This window comes from Oncorhynchus nerka, linkage group LG3 (assembly GCF_034236695.1).
Source record: "Oncorhynchus nerka isolate Pitt River linkage group LG3, Oner_Uvic_2.0, whole genome shotgun sequence".
Taxonomy (NCBI): domain Eukaryota; kingdom Metazoa; phylum Chordata; class Actinopteri; order Salmoniformes; family Salmonidae; genus Oncorhynchus; species Oncorhynchus nerka.
This window is the reverse complement of record NC_088398.1, coordinates 466,771-487,328: the sequence shown is the minus strand read 5'-3', so window position 1 is coordinate 487,328 and position 20,558 is coordinate 466,771. Positions and strand designations below refer to the sequence as shown.

Below are 20,558 nucleotides of genomic sequence, written 5' to 3'. Positions count from 1 at the left end.
TATCTTTCTTCTTCTTCTTCTTCTTCTTCTTCTTCTTCTTCTTCTTCTTCTTCTTCTATGGTATCATGACGGTCCGCAAACAAGCGTTAGAGGTCCATGCCGACACCTACTGTAGGATGGTAAGGGTGGAAAAATAGCCATTGTACAAAATAAAAAGACATCATACAAAATTGTCCTACTTAAATTGTACACGTAAGAACTTAAGCATTACGAATCTTATATTCGATCAAATAAACCTGTAGCAAATTAGCTATTCATTTAGTTGACAAAATCTGACACTCTCCTTGACCGCCATACAAAAACGTATTGCTTTGTAGGCGAAACAAGGAAAAATCGCCAGCTGGTGAGGGTGACAGATTTTCCGCAGAGCTGGGCATCTCTCTTCTTCCTCTCTGGCTTGACTTCAGCGTCACATCGAAACTCTTTCAGTCGCGCTGCACCGGTAGGGCAGGTATAGGGCGCGAGCACAGATTTGTAGTCTCGGCAAAGAGCGAGCGCGCGCTCAGAACCGGACTAGGGAACTAAAATTGATCAATTTGATGACGCTATATTGTAGTCAACGTTCATATTGGAACGTGGCAGGAAATCCATATATGGGCCCAGACAACCATATTGGGGCGGCAGGTAGTGTAACAGTATAACTTTAGACAGTCCCCTCGCCCATACCCGGGCGCGAACCAGGGACCCTCTTCAAGGTCTCAGAGCAAGTGACGTCACCGATTGAAACGCTATTTAGCGCGCACCGCTAACTAAACTAGCCGTTTCACATCCGTTACACTCACCCCCCTTTTGACCTTCCTCCTTTTCCGCAGCAACCAGTGATCCGGGTCAACAGCATCAATGTAACTGTATAACTTTAGACCAACTCCTCAGGCTTCTTGCACAATGGGAGCAGCCAGCTCAACCTCGGTTCACTTCCGGGAGGTGCCAGCACAAGCACGGCCTACGGCTGGAAGTTGGCCCTACCAGCACGCTCAGCACAACCACACAACCACTTTGGAGACTTCACAGTCTCCATTTGAAATTAATTAATTAGGCCCCTAATCTTTGGATTTCACATAACTGGGCAGGGGCGCAGTCATGGGTGGGCCTGGGAGGGCATAGGCCCACCCACTTGGAGCCAGGCCCACCCACTGGGGAGCCAGGCCCAGCCAATCAGAATGAGTTTTTTCCCACAAAAGGGTGACTGGTCTGAGACGATCCCGCAGGTGAGTTAGCCTGTTGTGGAGGTCCTGGGCTGGCGTGGTTACACATGGTCTGCAGTTGTGAGGCTGGTTGGACATACTGCTAAATTCTCTAAAATGACATTGGATGTGGCTTATGGTAGAGAAACTAACATTCCTGTAGTTAGCATGCCAATTGCACACTCCCTCAAAACTTGACACATCTGTGGCATTGTGATGTGTGTGGCCTTTTATTGTCCCCAGCACAAGGTGTACCTATGTAATGCTGTTTAATCAGCTTCTTGATATGCCACACCTGTCAGGTGGATGGATTATCTTGGCAAAGGAGAAATGCTCACTAATGGGAATGTAAACAAATTTGTGCTCAAAATTTGAGAGAAATAAGCTTTTTGTGCGCATGGAAAATGAATGAGATATTTTATTTCAGCTCTTGAGTAAGGGGACCAACACTTTACATGTTGCGTTTTATATTTTTGTTGTTGTTTGTAACACATTAGCTTGAAAATGAAACGGAACAAAATCGTTAAAAAAATTGTACTGAACAAAAAGATAAATGCAACATGTAAAGTGTTGGTCTCTGTAGAGTGATGTCATTCTCCCTAACCCCTCCACTCAGGCCCTGAGCCCATGTCCCAGACAGACAGAACAACAACACCAGCAGAGCTCCAGCATCCCTCATTCTGAAACAATACCTCTTCAGAACTAATGTAGTCTACTGGACTCAGTCCTCTTCTTTATACACACTGGTCTTGGTAACCTGATGCATGAGAAACCAGCACATGTTGCAACTCAGTGGAACGTTAAAATATCACCAAGGACAAGTAAAGTCATGGGTAAAAAGTACACAAATACAGGTGCACACCAGTGTACAATACAATAGCCTGTCAAAATGTGACAATTATTCCCTCTTGTGGTTAAATATTACATCTCTCTTCAACTCTGCAATATTTATCTGCCCTTCCTCACAAGTAGAATGGGGGATAAGGACAAAAAAAATGAAATCATTGAAACATTATTTTGAAAATACATTTTAAGCTCAACAAGTTTCAATGATTTCACTTTTTTTTAAATCCTTATCGCTCATTTTACTTCTGAGTAGGAAATACCAGCTATGCTGGTGTTGCTGTTCTGTCTGTCTAGGACATGGGCTCAGGGGGAGAGTGGAGGGGTTAGGGAGAATGACACCACTCTACAGGGTCACAGTGAACGTGGGAGAGCCATGATAATGGTGGTCTTGACATCTGGACTGAGCTGAAAGCACAGAGACAAGGTGCACAATGTGGGAACCATCCTGGTGGAGCAGAGAGTGGAGCTGAGGTACATGGGAAACAGATTGACAGCTAGTGAGAGCCAGGTGGAGGAACTGAAGAGAGACAATGCAGGTAATGAGGATTTTTATTGTATTAAATAAATCATATGACTTTACATGTAGGTCCATTGGCAGGTTAGCGTTTTTTGTCATGAATCTTGTTCTGGAGGCAGCTCTGCAGAGTGGTCACTAGCTGGCACAGCCACAAAGTAATGAAATCTGATTTTAAGCCTAACATTAACTCTAAAATTAACCACACTGCTAACCCTAATGTCTAACCTTAAATTAATACCAAAAAGTGACATTTTTGTTTTCATGGATTTTTACAAAATAGCCACTTTTGACTTTGGAGCTGGCCCATCTAGCAGACATTGCTCAGTTCTGCTTCCAGGGCAAGATTCATGCCAATGAACGTCAACCTGCGGCCCATTCACTCTAAGTTACAGCAACGCTACTCTGGGAGACTTGTTCGATTGTCTGAATTATATCATTATAATTTCTGAATACATTGTCCTGTTATTTCAGCCCTGGAGACCAGACTGAGCATCAGTGAGAGGCTGGGAGAGGAGCTGAAGAGAGAAAATGCAGGTATGCGGATATGATCATAAGCAATCAGTAGGGAATTATTACTACAGTATTTATATAATTTAGTAGCAATCAACAATAGCTTGAAGATGACATGCTTGAACATATTTTGTTATTTGATTCTACAACTCCAGCACAAGCAGCAGCGCTGTCAGCCATGGGAGCCAGAGTGACAGCCAGTGAGAGCCAGGTAGAGGTGCTGAAGACAGCATGTAAGCCATATATTCATAAAATAATATGACTATATGGCTTACAAATAGGTTTAGGTAACTGTTTGATGTGTTGTCTTTATGTCAGCAGAACTGTCAGCCTTGGGGAGCCAGGTGGAGATGCTGAAGATACAGAATACAGGGAAACAGACAACTTTATCTCAAGTTTGCTCTGATAAAAACTTTAGTGCTAAAATGCGTCAGCCACCACTTTATCATCTATTTTCAAAGTTTAAATGGTTACCTTTCTTCTTGTCTGCTGACTAAGATATTTCCAAAGACATCTTGCATTGTTCATTTGTATTTGTTTCTCCATTGTCAGTATGTATTTATCCTGTGTTCTCCCCTGTTCACAGACAGACCAAAGGTGGCCTTCTCTGCTGGTTTGACTAACTCAGGAAAAGTAGGACCTTTCAATACTGAGACCCAACTGATCTACACCAAGATCTTCACAAACGTCGGCAACACCTACAACCCAAATACAGGTACAGTGGGGCAAAAAAGTATTTAGTCAGCCACCAATTGTGCAAGTTCTCCCACTTAAAAAGATGAGAGAGGCCTGTCATTTTCATCATAAGTACACTTCAACTATGACAGACAAAATTAGAAAAAAAATCCAGAAAATCACATTGTAGGATTTTTAATGAATTTATTTGCAAATTATGGTGGAAAATAAGTATTTGGTCACCTACAAACAAGCAAGATTTCTGGCTCTCACTGACCTGTAACTTCTTCTTTAAGAGGCTCTTCTGTCCTCCACTCGTTACCTGTATTAATGGCACCTGTTTGAACTTGTTATCAGTATAAAAGACACCTGTCCACAACCTCAAACAGTCACACTCCAAACTCCACTATGGCCAAGACTAAAGAGCTGTCAAAGGACACCAGAAACAAAATTGTAGACCTGCACCAGGCTGGGAAGACTGAATATGCAATAGGTAAGCAGCTTGGTTTGAAGAAATCAACTGTGTGTGCAATTATTAGGAAATGGAAAACATACAAGACCACTGGTAATCTCCCTCGATCTGGGGCTCCAGGCAAGATCTCACCCCGTGGGGTCAAAATGATCACAAGAACGGTGAGCAAAAATCCCAGAACCACACGGGGGGACCTAGTGAATGACCTGCAGAGAGCTGGGACCAAAGTAACAAAGCCTACCATCAGTAACACACTACGCCGCCAGCGACTCAAATCCTGCAGCGCCAGACGTGTCCCCCTGCTTAAGCCAGTACATGTCCAGGCCCGTCTGAAGTTTGCTAGAGAGCATTTGGATGATCCAGAAGAAGATTGGGAGAATGTCATATGGTCAGATGAAACCAAAATATAACTTTTTGGTAAAAACTCAACTCGTCATGTTTGGAGGACAAAGAATGCTGAGTTGCATCCAAAGAACACCATACCTACTGTGAAGCATGAGGGTGGAAACATCATGCTTTGGGGCTGTTTTTCTGCTAAGGGACCAGGACGACTGATCCGTGTAAAGAAAAGAATGAATGGGGCCATGTATCGTGAGATTTTGAGTGAAAACCTCCTTCCATCAGCAAGGGCATTGAAGATGAAACGTGGCTGTGTCTTTCAGGATGACAATGATCCCAAACACACCGCCCGGGCAACGAAGGAGTGGCTTCGTAAGAAGCATTTCAAGGTCCTGGAGTGGCCTAGCCAGTCTCCAGATCTCAACCCCGTAGAAAATCTTTGGAGGGAGTTGAAAGTCTGTGTTGCCCAGCAACAGCCCCAAAACATCACTGCTCTAGAGGAGATCTGCATGGAGGAATGGGCCACGGAGTGAAACCATCATCCGACTAGCGCGATAGGAGAGAGAGCCCTGAGTGGCCAAGAGATGGGAATGCAGAGACAAATAGCCTAAGAGAAAGAAGGCTCAAGTAAAATATAGGCTACCTGCCCACTTGTGACAGATCAGATGGCCATCAGACATTTAGAAACAGAAAATGTGAGTAGTGAAATCAGAGGTGTGCGTAATGATCTCCCTCTCAAAGACACGCTTCCATAACCTCTATAGGATATGAACAAAATATAGGCAACTTACTTGTTATGTTCCTATCAGCTGTTGCAGTTTTAAAAACCACCACCCAACGTGGGTATCCCAAGTGTGGTTCACTGTGTGGACGTATTGACTGACTCACATGGCCACTCGATTGCGGAGCTCTTTATAGCCAAACACCGCACGAGCTGACAGTTGACCAAGGATAGCCTATGAAGAAACATGATGTCTGACTGACTGTGAGAAATGGATGAATTAATTCATTTGGTGTAGAGTATGCTGTAACATTAGAAACAAATAGGGCCTAACCTAAAATGTCTTAACTTTTCAAAAACACTACTAGTATAGGCTATCAAAGGGATGTAACCAAATTATTGTTCAAAACAATGTGATTTATTTGTAGACTAGGACTACAGGTAAAACCCCACAACATAGCCTAATATGTTGTGTGCATAGTTTAGCTGGGGAGGAGAGGGAGGCGGGACTAGCTACCTTGACTGACGCTGACATCATCGAATCACCGCCCGTTTGCTGTTTCCTGTTCCACCACCAAACAACCTATTCAAACGACACATGTGAACAGCTAATTTGACGTCTTCAGGCAAAAATGCCACAAACAGTCAACTGTAACATCTAAATATTCAGTCAAAATGGTTTGGATCAGCAGGATTTGTTACCGGAAGGTTAGTAACCCAGTGTTATAAATACAGTTGCACCATAGTTCGCTAACAAGATAGCTAGCTATACCAAATATATGTATAACTAACCCCTCCTGTCTGTGTGGCCCTACTATCCAGGTTGCTATGCTAGCTAGCTTAGTTTGCTAGTCGTAGGTGGTCTTCACGGTCAGTTTCGTAGACAGGACTAGCTAGTTGGTTGTGGTGTTCAGTTTTACATGGTCGTTTCTACAATGAACTTGCTAGCTATGGAAATTGAAATAGTTTCACTGTGTAGCCTAACGTTACTGTCCACGTCATTGTAGAAGACATTACAATATATTAATTGCTGTAGATATTTCAGTTGTCTGACGCAAAGTGAAATTATGTCATCACTACTCTCTTTCCTCCAGTACGGTAACTTCGTGGACAACCTGCGTCTGTATGTGCGAGGGGGCAGTGGGGGGATGGGGCTGCCCCGTCTGGGGGTCAGGGGGAAAGGGGGAGACGTGTGGGTGGTGGCTCAGAAGGAGATGACTCTGAAGAGGGTCAAGGATAAGTACCCCCAGAAACGCTTCATCGCTGGAGTAGGAATCAACAGCAGGTATGTCTTTTTGGAAGTGTCATGACATGAACTACCAGCAATCTAATCCAAGTCTCAACGTGTGTGTGTGTGTGTGTGTGTGTGTGTGTGTAGTGTCCGTACCCTGAGGGGGCAGAAAGGAGAGGACCAAGAAGTCATGGCTCCTCCTGGCATTACTGTCACCAACGATGATGGAAAGGTCCTCGGTAAGTCTTTACACACATTATACACCATACACCTCCTTCACTGACACAAGGCACTGTGTACTGGTTGAAGATGATCTAGATGTCTGCACTCAGGATGAGAGTGTTGGGTGTAAATTTAACTGACCATAGCTCATCAATCCCCTCCATAGGTGAGCTGAACACTGAGGGAGATCGTGTGCTGGTGGCCAGAGGGGGTCAAGGTGGATCCTACCACTCAGAGTTCCTGCCCAGTAAGGGCCAGACCAGACAGATACGACTGGACCTCAAACTCATTGCTGACCTCGGCCTGGTGGGGTGAGACAGGACACACACACACACACACACAATCATACAGGAACACATTGACAACATGATTTCTCCCTACATCATTACCAGGTTCCCCAATGCAGGAAAGTCCTCTCTACTGACCGCCCTGTCTCATGCCAAACCCCAGATTGCCAGCTATGCCTGTGAGTATTGAGTACACATTTACACACACACATCCCGTTTAAGTGAATGTTCCATATATTACCCAGTTTTTTATCAAATGTTTGAGTGGAGGATGACACCATGATGTTTGAGTTATTTATGAATGGTAAATGTTTGTGTTGTCGTTCTGCAGTCACCACTCTGAGACCGGAGATTGGCAAGGTCATGTATGAAGACCATAAACAGGTAAGAGAAGCAGATGAGGTCACTTCCTCCCTTTTGTGCAACTCAATCGTTTCCTTCACCTGATTGGTTCATTCTCAAGATGGTCTTTCTTCTGGTTTTTACATACTCTGCGTTCTCTCTCCTCTGATTGGTCCATTCTGTGTTCTGTCTTCTGATTGGTCCATTCTGTGTTCTCTTCTCGGATTGGTGTAGATCTCAGTGGCAGACCTCCCAGGGCTGATAGAGGGGGCCCACATGAATAGAGGCATGGGCCACCAGTTCCTCAAACACGTGGAGAGGACCAGACAGCTGCTCTTTGTGGTTTGTCCTAAACACAAACACAATTTATGGTCAAAGTCTCAAGGAGATTTGTGGTGAGAAAGCCTCTAGCTGTAATACTGATGAAGTCTCTTCTCTCTCTGGTCATAGGTGGACGTTTGTGGTTTCCAGCTGGCAAGCAAAACGCCCTTTAGGTCTGCTTTTGAGGCAGTTCAACTTTTAATTAAAGTGAGGCTAGCAGGACACATCTACACAGGAACCACCCCCCTCCCTCCGAGCACCAGTATCACAATATGTTCTCTCTCTCTCTCTCCTTATCCCACTTTCTGCCGCCCGTCCCCTCCTCTCGACCCCTACTATAGGAGTTGGAGCTGTATAAGGAGGATCTCCCATGTAAGCCTGCTGTGTTGGTGGTCAATAAGATGGACCTGCCTGATGCAGAGGACAAACTCACAGAGCTGCAGGAGCAACTCCTAAACCCACACAGTAATCTAATGATATACATAGATTCTAAACTTAGGTAATTAAGGTGTACGATCTGTGACATTAGACTACTCATAGTGCCCCCCTGGTGTGCTTCTCCCTTTCAGAGTTCTCTCACTTGTTACCCGACGATATGCTTCCTAAGAACAACATGGTCTTCAGACACGTGGTTCCTATCTCAGCTGCCACCGGTTTTGGCATCGCACACCTCAAGACCTGTATCCGCCAATCACTAGACAAGGATGCCTCTATGGCAACGGACTCCCTGCACCGTGATAGGCTACAGGCGCTGAGAGGGGCGGTCCCAGCCAAGAACACACTCACATGGGGCCCCACCGCCTCAGTTTGAGCTGAACTGTGGAACATTCAGGGTTAGTATGTTCGGCAGTTTTGAAAAAGGGTTTGAACTTGATTCATGTTCACGCAGCCTGGAACGTTTTCAATATTGTGGAAGTCAGGGTGATGTTCCTACCTATCATACTCTAGGTAGGATGACTCCTCAACATTCATTCTGGCTCTGCACCCTGCTTGAGACTATGGAAAACACTAACGATGATGTCACCCACAGTCATAACCCAGGCGAGGGTGTTGCCGTTCTGCCTTCCCCTTATGACCACACTATGGACAGAGTTACAGAGGTTGAGGAAGAGGGCTGACAAAATGGGGGGAAGTACGTTTGTGTTTTTCTGCTGGATGTTGTCTCTGACTGTTTGATGTAATGTGTGGCTTTTCCACCATGTAGTAATAAACATGTTAATTAATGCTGCCTCCTTTAGCATTAACCTCACCTTAAGGGAAACTAAACATACATACACAGAAAATATCGATGAAAGTTTTATTTTATATTAAATATATTGCAATACTGAATGATATTGTAAGAAAAGAAAAACAAATATGGGCATTGATTTTTGCATTGTCAGTCTATGTACAGCATACAGTAAAAGACAAGTGCTGTAATTATACAGTGGGGTCTTAATGATTGACACCCTCCATAAAGATGAGCAATAATGACTGTAAAATAATTAAAATACTAAGCTATATTGTATTTTTTTAAACGGGGGAAACGATTGATTTATACTAATACAGTTGCTCAGTGAAAGATTGTTTAACAAGTAATACTTATTTATCTCAAAAAGGAATGTCAAAATTGACACCCCTAAAGATTCTTACAAATAAAGTCAGTCAAACGTTTATTTGGTCCCATATTCCTAGCACACATTTTTGCATCCAACAAGTTTTTAGAGTCACAAGTTTGGTGTGGTCATTGTGTGCTGTAGGAATATGGGACCGAATATGAAACTTTTGACTACTTTATAAGAACCCTTTGGCGTTTCAATCATTTTGACCCCTAACCTTTTTGAGGTAGATCTTTCTCTGAGCAAAAGTATTATCAAATATGATTTCCCAATTTTTTTTGTTACATACAATTTAGGTCAGTATTTGAATGATTTATTTTACAGTCATTATTGCTCATGCAGGGTGGCAATCATTTGGGAACCGACTGTATATAAATTTTGTAGCGGTACATATGAAGGATAAGGTCGCAGTAGGAGCATACTACAGCAGGATGGGACTGCATGGTGGATTCAGAGGCCTGATATAACCTACTTCTCAGTAGACTGCATGGTGGATTCAGAGGCCTGATATAACCTACCTCTCAGTAGACTGCATGGTGCATTCAGAGGCCTGATATAACCTACTTCTCAGTAGACTGCATGGTGGATTCAGAGGCCTGATATAACCTACGTCTCAGTAGACTGCATGGTGCATTCAGAGGCCTGATATAACCTACTTCTCAGTAGACTGCATGGTGGATTCAGAGGCCTGATATAACCTACGTCTCAGTAGACTGCATGGTGCATTCAGAGGCCTGATTTAACCTACCTCTCAGTAGACTGCATGGTGGATTCAGAGGCCTGATATAACCTACGTCTCAGTAGACTGCATGGTGCGTTCAGAGGCCTGATATAACCTACCTCTCAGTAGACTGCATGGTGGATTCAGAGGCCTGATATAACCTACTTCTCAGTAGACTGCATGGTGGATTCAGAGGCCTGATATAACCTACGTCTCAGTAGACTGCATGGTGGATTCAGAGGCCTGATATAACCTACTTCTCAGTAGACTGCATGGTGGATTCAGAGGCCTGATATAACCTACGTCTCAGTAGACTGCATGGTGCATTCAGAGGCCTGATTTAACCTACCTCTCAGTAGACTGCATGGTGGATTCAGAGGCCTGATATAACCTACGTCTCAGTAGACTGCATGGTGCGTTCAGAGGCCTGATATAACCTACCTCTCAGTAGACTGCATGGTGCATTCAGAGGCCTGATATAACCTACCTCTCAGTAGACTGCATGGTGGATTCAGAGGCCTGATATAACCTACATCTCAGTAGACTGCATGGTGCGTTCAGAGGCCTGATATAACCTACATCTCAGTAGACTTCATGGTGCGTTCAGAGGCTTGATATAACCTACTTCTCCACAGGCTACGGCTGGGTGCTTGGTGCTTGGTTGTATTGATACATTCATGAATCTGTCCATACTTTGTGGCGTTTGGACGTTTCTCTGTGGGTCCGGTTGGGTTACGTCAGTCAAGCCACTAATACAGATAACACACATCAGACAGTTACATCTTGTTACCTGGACAGGTTCCACCTGCCACCATCTAATATACCTCAATCCTATGACCTGCAGGTAAATTATCATAGATGTCAGAATTAAGACAATATGATATTTAAAATATTGCTTGACAAGTATGATCCTTTATTTGCATATTACCACGGCCTAGGGAATCCCTTGGTCAAAACTCAAGTTACTAAGCACCAGCCAACCATATCATAATTTAAATAAGACAAGAGTGATGAGAGCTTTAGTCAACATGAGCTCACCTGCACAGATCCCTATAGCATAATGCACCCCATGTTGCCATAGCTGCGTCCCATCATAACATAGAAGACACGTACAGATCTTCACATGCCAGAGCGGTCCGAGATGAGTGTGTGCTTTAAAAAACTAAAATGTCTGCATCATATCTCCGTTCCACTCAACGCACAGAAGAACAATAATGCAGTTGGTCTGTCTGAATAACGGCTGTACACAACACTGAGAAGTGAACATATAAAGGTACTTAAGAGTAAAAAAAAATACTTGAGACTTGTCATACAGTAGCAATATTAATGTGATATAGTGGTGATCTTAATATCTTTGCAGTCATAATGCATACAGTAGAAAATCAAAACGATCAGTGCCCACATTTTAAACTTAAGCATACGGAGTTAACATACAGCAGGCTTAACTGATATGGACAGTATAGTAACTACAGGATGGGGGTTGTGACTTCTGTACAAATAAGTTTCCCTTTAGCCACAGATCTAAGATCAGATTTCCACTCCCCAATTCACAACATTTACCATCAGGGGGGTAAGATACAAAACTGACCTTGGATCAGTGACTAGGGACACTTTATCCTACTCTGCGTAGGTAAGTACCTGAATCTTAAGCCACATTTAAACCACTAGATTACTTGGGCCATTCATGAAAATGTTTGAGACCTGGTTGATTATGTTGAAAACCTGTTCACTACTGATATGGGGTTTATGGTATGAAATTCCAAGAAGATAACAGCAATTGGCAATCAAGGAAAAAAACTATTTCAATGTCATGCTTATTTCGTATTACAGCCTCACAGACAGATTACTAGAGAACAGCGATAGTGTGTTAGCTAGTAGATCCATTGTCATTCTGTTGGTCTTATAAATCTCAAACAGCAAGCACTGTACAGGACACTTCATCATCTACAGACAGCAGGGTAAACTTACAGTAGGAAACAAAACAAAAGCAAAAATGCACATTTTAATCATTTTATCCAAACAAATTCCAAATTCATCTGACACAATGTTCAGTTTCCACATTGTTATTCCCACATCGTCCAGTTGGATCTCAGTGGCGTTGTCGGTTCCAGTTGTATCTATCTGTTATGTCTGGTCTCACACTGTACACCAGGGGCGGACTGGGACCAGAAATCGGCTCTGGCATTTTAAACACAACGGCCCATTTCTTTCCTCGAGGCCCCCATTATTAGCAAGATAATTATCATTTTGCCCCCCCAAAAAACAAGTAAGACCCACTGTGTAAAAAATGGACCAGGCCATCTTGCATTTGCCCAAAATGCCAGATGGCCAGTCTGTCCCTGCTGTACACACAGACCGTAGTGTGGAATGATTATAGTCACAGGACATTTCTCCAACTTCTCTAAACCACCATTACCAAATGAACATGTATACCACATCTAAAACTACAAAAGAACACTTGTTCTCTCCCCTCTGTAGCGAGGAAGGGCTCATGGGACTATCTTAGTTCAAATCATATTCATCATTATCAATATCCAAATGGATAAAATGCTCAGTTAATGTTATAAATCAATGACATTCTTAAGTTTACTGTCTTAATTATGACGGGCTGTGACTGAGTGCATTACTCAGAGAAAGGGATGACACAAAGAGGAAATATAGAACACTGTTTGTACATTCTGCTGTGGAAGAAAAAGAAAGCTGGAGTGTTCACACAGACACACGGGAGAGAAGAGAGAGTTCAGCCAGAAATGAAAAGAGAGAAACAGACAGAAAAAACAAGTACGGGGTCTCTACAAAGACCTACGGAGACCCTGTCTGTCTACAACACAAACCACAGCAGGAGGAGGATAGGGGGAGCATCCCTTCATCATTCGCCTCCCAGTAAGTAAAAAAGAAAAGCACACATTACTCTGCCTTTAAGCTGTACATATTTACAATGATAACCAAATCCTTCAGGAAAACCTGACACGGCGAAAGAAAGAGAACAGGGAGTGTCTAAGGTCTAGGGTCTAGGGTCCATGTCAGGGGCAGTTGGCTAGTATAATGTGTTATACAGTTCATAATGAGTCGCTGATCACAGAGATAGAAGAAGCCTATAATGTAAAGAAAGCTTAAAGGCCTACAGTACGTATGACATCACCATCCCCCGCATGCTGTCCGTCCCAGACTTCTTCTTCTTTGTGACACTAGGAAGAGTTGATTAACAGGGGGTTCTCATGCATACAGGGTTGGAGTTTTCTACAGTAATTAAACAGCGTGCTTCAAAATGGTAGAGAAATCTGCCGATATGATAGCTGTCCGCGCCCCTCAACAGAGAGGAGCACCAATCAGAGGAGAGAGTTTACATAGGGGCAGGGCTAGAGGGGGGTTGGGGGGAGAGGTGAGTAAGGTAAGGTGGGACAGTTTGAGGGAGGAGCTAGAAGAGTGTGGTGGAAGCTGGGGGATGTTGGGGTGTTGGGAGTGGGGGAGACATCCACAACAAGGCCTCTCCTCTCTGTCTGCACTGTTACCATCACAACAGCTTTGCTTTTTCCTCACGAATGAGTGAAGGGCTGATCTCTGGTGGATCTCCAACTAATCTGAAAGGGATCTTGTCTTGCCTCGTTCTGTCTTGGCTTGTCAGTGTAGGAATGACAGATGGCCCCTGTAGCGTCCCCTACTGAGCAGGTCAGGTCTGACGGACCTCGCACACACTCTCACACATTCTCACACACTCTCACACCTTCCTCCTCTTCATCTTCCTCTGCTTTTCTTTTCCGCTCACACCAGTTGCTCACTTTTTTCGTCATTTTGTTTCAATTTTGTTTTGCTTTGTATTTTTTAATTCATAGAAAAGTGGACGAAAATGTAGTTCTTAAGTAGTTTTGCAGAGTAGATAACAGGAGTGTTATATTGAAGTCTCCCACAGCTGCAGGAAGAGAAACGAGATGAAGAGACAAAGACTATAATTAGATAATGGCTTCAGTACCTTAACTGCAGTTAACCCCACAATGCAATAGGGGTATTTATAGTACATACGTCATTAACTACTACTGTATTTACCTAGTTCCTAGGACATTATGTACAGTATGTTACGTATGAGATGTTATGTACAGTATGTTACGTATGAGATGTTATGTACAGTATATGTTACGTATGAGATGTTATGTACAGTATGTTACGTATGAGATGTTATGTACAGTATGTTACGTATGAGATGTTATGTACAGTATGTTACGTATGAGATGTTATGTACAGTATATGTTACATATGAGATGTTATGTACAGTATGTTACATATGAGATGTTATGTACAGTATGTTACGTATGAGATGTTATGTACAGTATGTTACGTATGAGATGTTATGTACAGTATATGTTCCATATGAGATGTTATGTACAGTATATGTTCCATATGAGATGTTATGTACAGTATGTTACATATGAGATGTTATGTACAGTATGTTACATATGAGATGTTATGTACAGTATGTTACGTATGAGATGTTATGTACAGTATGTTACGTATGAGATGTTATGTACAGTATGTTACATATGAGATGTTATGTACAGTATGTTACGTATGAGATGTTATGTACAGTATATGTTACATATGAGATGTTATGTGCAGTATATTTTCCATATGAGATGTTATGTACAGTATATGTTACATATGAGATGTTATGTACAGTATGTGCTATATACTGTGTTATTATAGTAGTTTACCCTGGCACTCTGCCTGTTGGCCTTCTTCTGGTCGTCGGGGAGTGGGGGCATGGGGTAAGGGTACCTCCGACTGGATGCAATGGACCCCGTGGAGGAGGTGGGCGACTTCGCCGGGGAGAGCGTCCTGAAAGAGACAGGAAATTACCTCACTATAAACAGTGACATCATCATTCTTACTGATCTGCCCGGAATAGGCAGAAGTTGCCCCTAAACACCGAGGCAGACATTTGTTCATGACCCTAATGTTTAAGGTTCAGATTGGGAGTATGATCATTTGACCCTAGAGCTGTGGTTAGGGGAAGCATCTGCCTGTGCCAGAGTAGACCAGCCTGAACTGCCCTGGTCTGGTAACAGTCACCTCTACCTCTCATCGACCTGCCTATGACATCCTCAACCGCTGCACCATCATCAGCAATGCAACAGGGTCAGCTGAGCTGTGGCTGGAGTGGGAGTGGGCAGGTCAGTCAGACACCCACTGAGTACAGTTAATTTGACTAGACCTGTGCCTGTGTTGGGGTGTATCTGGGCTGGTCCAGGACCAGAAGGTGTAGTGGAGATGGGTAAATGTGAACCGACCAGGCCGGTGAGCACAGAGACACTCAGTAGACTCAGACCTGTGCCTGTGTTGGGGTGTATCTGGGCTGGTCCAGGACCAGAAGGTGTAGTGGAGATGGGTAAATGTGAACCGACCAGGCCGGTGAGCACAGAGACACTCAGTAGGGGACTCAGACATGTGCCTGTGTTGGGGTGTATCTGGGCTGGTCCAGGACCAGAAGGTGTAGTGGAGATGGGTAAATGTGAACCGACCAGGCCGGTGAGCACAGAGACACTCAGTAGGGGACTCAGACATGTGTGTAGCACAATGATGACATCAGAGCAAACACAACACTGAACATGCAGAGATAAAGAAAGAGAAGATGGCAAGAGCAACGGAGGGAAATAAGGAAATAGACTAGTAATAGAGATTATTTCTAATGACTTCCTTTTTGGTGTCATTACAAATAAAGCAAGACAATTATGTTACTCAATACTCAACAAAATGTAAAACTGTTGTAAAAGTTCAGCAGCTATTGATACATCCAACCATCGTACGCTAAAAGCAATGAATCATGGGAGTCCAAAGACACAAGAGGACCAAGAGCTGTCAACCAAAGCTCTGACATCATCACCAGAACTACCAATCAATCTGCTCTTTATCTGTGATAAAAGGGAACTGACCCCCATTTGGGAACAACTGGTACAACCCTTCCCTACCTCCCCTGTTCAAATTGAACCCAAATACACAGACCAAGCCAAAGGGGAGTTAAAAGAGGGGGGTGGGGGTTGTTGAGGAATAGGAGATGATCTGAGGTAATACCTAAGGTAGGGTCCTTCACTGTTTTTATTCACATCTTCTACCCACTTAGTTACATCATAATGCTCTGTTTGGAAGCGAGGGGTTAAATACCTGCAGGAGTGGGGATTGATAGACACACCGAGAAGGGAGGAGGAAAGGAGAAGAGGAAACAGGAGGAAAAAGAGGATGAGAGGGAGGAGGATGGAGATGAGGAAGAGGGAGAAAGAGGACGAGGGAGGAAGAGGAGATATTTTAAGAGAGCAGAGCAGACCAATGACATTCTGAACACACCACCAAGATGCAAGTGAGAGGAAGACAAGATGGATCTTGACTAGATGAATGTGTGTTTTAGTAAGATGGTCATTTGCATTTTGTCCACATGTCACAAATCAGTCCAAGCAGTTAAATTCTCCTCATTCACTCCCATGCATTCAAACAAGAACAGTTGCTCTGCAAATGACCTCAGGTGTCAAGACCAGGAAACAAACAAACAAACAAACAAACAACAACAGGCTGGGAGATCAACAAGGCTGAAAGGTCAACAAGGCGTTAATTGTGTTCATTCATGGGGAGCATGTGCAGTTAGGGTTGTTTTTGAGTGGCCATGCTAGAAAGGACAGAAGTATGGTTTCACAGATGTCATCTTTATAAGCAATAGCCCTGACTTTAACACTTAACCTTTACATTTACCCTCACCCGTAACACTAACCCTTAGATAAAAACAAATAGCATTTGTCTGTTCAAGCATGGCCATAGTGACTGCCATTAAGTCCCACATGCACTCTACAATGACATTTTTTTTTATAGAACAGTGCAGTACAACATTCTAGAACAATGGCGTCTCTGAGGTAACAACATCTGGTAGTAGTCAATGTAACTCATTAATACACTTTCTTATAAAGTTCTTGTGAAATGCTGGATTCACAGATTCTACAAATACCCCACAATCTGTATAAGTCTATTTCACCATACAGAACCTCTTGGCTTGCTGCTATTTGAGCTGATTTCTATAGTGACTGGATGGGTGTAAATACAATCCCTGAGCCATGTGGAAGCCCATCCAGGAACATGGTGACTTACTCTGTAGAGTTGGAGCGAGGACGGAACTTCTTCCCTTTCGACTTCTTGCGATTTCCACTCAGATTTCCTACAGAGGAAGGACACAGTAACACACGGTTAGCATAGGGAAATCTGTGTGTGTGTGTGTGTGTGTGTGTGTGTATACCTTGCCATGAGTTGCTCCTGGGTCGTCCGTTCTCACAAATGTCAGAGATGTGTTTGGCGTCAGGGATTCGCTCGCTCCACGAGTGGGACAGACCGTTAGACCTTCACACACACAGAGTTAGATTTCCTTGTGAAACAGTGATAACCATTATCATCACGATCATCATTACTGACAACCTGATTCCCAGACTTTTTATTTTTTTTATTTAGCCTTTATTTAACTAGGCAAGTCAGTTCAGAACAAATTCTTATTTATAATGACGGCCTACACCGGCCAAACACACAACGCTGGGCCAGTTGTGCGCCACCCTATGGGACGCCCAATCACGGTCGGTTGTGATACGGTCGGTTGCCTCAAGCACTGAGATGCAGTGCCTTAGACCGCTGCGCCTCTCGGGAGCCCAGATTTACAACATTTGTTTAGTGGGTTTGATTTCTGGGACCACCCATATGTAAAATGTATGCACACACGACTGCATATTAATATATTATTATAATATTATTTCCCTTTGTCTACAGTAGAGAACAGACAGACAGCTCAGGGTAGGCGGAGGAGAGGAAGGAGACTGATGGTACATTCCATGAGAACAGACTACCACACCATGACGACTGTGAATGATAGCATGATGACAGAGAGTGATACCATGACAACAGGGAGTGATACCATGACAACATGATGAGAAGAATGTGCAGAAAGAGGCATATTGCAACCAACACAACCAACTACACATATTGCGAACAAGACACGATACCCTCGACACACACAAAATAAGAAACCCCCTCACCACAGAGACACACACACACACACACACACACACACAGTGTGGCATCTATAAGTTGTTAGCCGTTAAATCTCTGCAGCGCTCTGCTCGACACACACACACACACACACACACACACACACACACACACACACACAGACAAAGACGTTTACGATGGCAGTGAGATGGTGTCACACCTGAATGCAAACAGAGAGATGTTTTGTGAGATGGAGGCGATGGAGGGGGGGAAAGAGAGCGTGTATATCTGCAGGTTAGACAGACAGCCAGACCTCTTCTTGGAGCTACAGCCTGAGTTGGTGCTGACCCCAGGGGCCAGGTCACTGTAGAACGAGTCTGCATCCCCGGGTTTCTTCACATAGTCACCCGGAGGCATTTGCCTGAGAAACGCCAACAAACATTAGACATCTGAACACTGTCATGACATAGATGTGATTTCACAAACACATCAACAAATTGACCAACACATAAATAGATCAACAACTAATGACCGTTATAGAAAATGTGGAATTGTAAGTCGCGCTGCTAAATGACAAAAATGTAAATGGGAACGAATAAGGATGACAAACCTGCAGAATCTTCTGTGAACCTCTGACTCAACGTAGCACCGCTGTCTGTAGCTCCTGTTAGTGAAGAAGGACAGTCACGTCAGACACACTGACCAATGACAGGATCCCAAGCCAGTTCCTAGTCAGCTATCCCAGGTCTAGAGCTGAGGTCCAGCTGTACTCACTTGTATCCCCAGGCGGTGATGGCCAGGATGAGAGCCAGGAACAGAATGGAGCCAGCGATGGCCCCGATGATGATGTTAGTACTGGTGATACCTGAGAGAGGAGGGGGGGAGAGAGAGCACTTTGTAAACAAACTGTATTATAGTTGTTTCCAGATGAATCTGTAGGAGAAACACACTTTGAAGTGATCAAGTGGGTACACCTCACTTCAATAGTACACTAAAACACAGCACACTCAGAGGGAAGAGATCTGAAAGGAAAGAGGGGGGAGGAAACACATTACAAACATTGATGTGTATGTTTTTGAGGGGAAACGTAGAAAGATTCAAAAACATGACTGACTACAGGCTGGGGAGACTGGGATGGGGTGAGAGGAGGAAGTGACATTACAGAAGGGGCAAACACAATGAAGAGGAACTCAGATCTGACCTCAGCGTCACTCCATCAATGACATGAGCCTGTCGACAAAGAATGTGTGTGAAAATAAACAACAAACAAAAAGAAAGATGTGCCTGGTTGTTGTTTTTTTAACAGCAAATGTAAAGGCCAAAAATAATTATTATATGCAGAATAACTAAACAATGAATGAACCAATGATTTATGATGAAAATAAAGGCTTAAATATGTATGTCCAACCAAAACCTCTCACAGAGTCTTAGTGTAAATAGGGGGAGAGGGAAAGAGTTAGAGTGAGAGAGTGCGAGAGTTATAGAGAGAGAGTTAGAGAGAGAGAGAGAGAGAGAGAGAGAGAAAGAGTAGGAGAGTTAGAGAGAGAGAGTGCAAGAGTTAGAGAGAGAGAGTTAGAGAGAGAGAGAGAGAGAGAGAGAGAGAGAGAGAGAGAGAAAGAGTAGGAGAGTTAGAGAGAGAGAGTGCGAGAGTTAGAGAGAGAGAGTTAGAGAGAGAGAGAGAGTGTGAGGGAAAGAGTGTGAGAGAGAGAGAGAGATAGATATTTATAAGCAGGGCTTATATAAATAGGAGGAGAGGGAAAGAGTTAGAGAGAGATGGGGAGAGAGAGACAGAGAGACAGAGAGAGATATTTATAAGCAGGGCTTATATAAATAGGAGGAGAGGGAAAGAGTTAGAGAGAGATGGGGAGAGAGAGACAGAGAGACAGAGAGAGATATTTATAAGCAGGGCTTATATAAATAGGAGGAGAGGGAAAGAGTTAGAGAGAGGTGTGGAGTTATTTGTACCTGATACAGAGGCGGTGGGTCCAACCACCAGGTAGCTGAGAGGAGACGTGGAGTTACAATCGTCTCCAGTCCAACCCAAGTGACACACACACTTCAGCTCGTTACTACAAATCTGCAACACACACATGCACAAGCATGCAGGCACACACACCAAAAAATATGTATTAGGAGCTGAAAGGTTGGAGAGAGAGAGAGAAAGTGGGTGTGCATGCATGTGTGTGTTTGTGCATTTGTGTGTGTGTATTCGTACCCCGTGTCCAGAACAGATGGTCTTCTCGGTGGTTCCAGGGCAGGTGCTGAAGTTGAACTCCTGAAGGGGCAGACACTTGTGGTTGAAGCAGACCCTCTCTGTCCCACAGGCTGTCCCATCCTCCACATAGCCCAGGTCACTGTCCCCGTCTATCATCACATGACCCCCACTGACATACAGCACACAACACAGCACAGTTACAGAGGATCCATTCATATAGAAGTTACACAGGGACATACATCAAATATAGAATTGAATTCACAAAGAGAGAGCTAGAGACATTATTCTGTATGTGCTCTGGAGGCCTGCATCATCAGAGAGAGAGAGCTATAGGCATTATTCTGTATGTGCTC

At 43.8% G+C, this 20,558-nt stretch overlaps 2 protein-coding genes across 4 annotated transcripts in view; one reads left to right on the top strand and one right to left on the bottom strand.

The window, feature by feature from the left end:
* Positions 1-5,815: 5,815 nt before the first annotated feature.
* On the top strand, positions 5,816-8,890 carry LOC115118972 (GTP-binding protein 10-like). Of its 2 annotated transcripts, XM_029647698.2 has the most exons (11): positions 5,816-5,972; positions 6,359-6,549; positions 6,643-6,734; positions 6,884-7,028; positions 7,110-7,183; positions 7,336-7,388; positions 7,581-7,688; positions 7,797-7,874; positions 8,009-8,132; positions 8,237-8,500; positions 8,698-8,890. In XM_029647698.2, exons 1-10 carry the CDS (start codon positions 5,940-5,942, stop codon positions 8,476-8,478), a joined length of 1,140 nt encoding a protein of 379 aa, XP_029503558.2. In that variant the 5' UTR covers positions 5,816-5,939; the 3' UTR covers positions 8,479-8,500; positions 8,698-8,890. The 2 variants fall into 2 exon arrangements, with proteins under 2 accessions (XP_029503558.2, XP_029503557.2); XM_029647697.2 differs by having other exon boundaries at positions 5,818-5,972; positions 8,237-8,890.
* A 3,078-nt stretch (positions 8,891-11,968) lies between these two features.
* The window catches only part of LOC115146689 (disintegrin and metalloproteinase domain-containing protein 22-like), a 102,475-nt gene continuing 93,885 nt past the window's right edge, over positions 11,969-20,558 (bottom strand). Inside the window, exons 22-30 of one of the 2 annotated variants that reach the window (XM_065006762.1) lie at positions 20,206-20,374; positions 19,956-20,067; positions 18,765-18,855; positions 18,601-18,654; positions 18,211-18,411; positions 17,254-17,354; positions 17,109-17,175; positions 14,693-14,816; positions 11,969-13,896 (exon numbers count right to left, since the gene is read on the bottom strand). In XM_065006762.1, coding sequence (XP_064862834.1) covers positions 13,876-13,896; positions 14,693-14,816; positions 17,109-17,175; positions 17,254-17,354; positions 18,211-18,411; positions 18,601-18,654; positions 18,765-18,855; positions 19,956-20,067; positions 20,206-20,374 — 940 coding nt within the window. In that variant the 3' untranslated portion in view covers positions 11,969-13,875. The remainder of the gene's footprint in view (positions 13,897-14,692; positions 14,817-17,108; positions 17,176-17,253; positions 17,355-18,210; positions 18,412-18,600; positions 18,655-18,764; positions 18,856-19,955; positions 20,068-20,205; positions 20,375-20,558) is intronic. The other variant, XM_065006764.1, reaches the window with a different exon arrangement.

Excerpts from the sequence above, each read along its gene's own strand:
- LOC115118972 (XM_029647698.2), top strand. The coding sequence starts at position 5,940 with ATGGTTTGGATCAGCAGGATTTGTTACCGGAAG. Across the intron at positions 5,973-6,358 it reads GCAGGATTTGTTACCGGAAG|TACGGTAACTTCGTGGACAA; the intron begins GTTAGTAACCCA and ends TCTTTCCTCCAG. Across the intron at positions 7,389-7,580 it reads TGTATGAAGACCATAAACAG|ATCTCAGTGGCAGACCTCCC; the intron begins GTAAGAGAAGCA and ends GGATTGGTGTAG.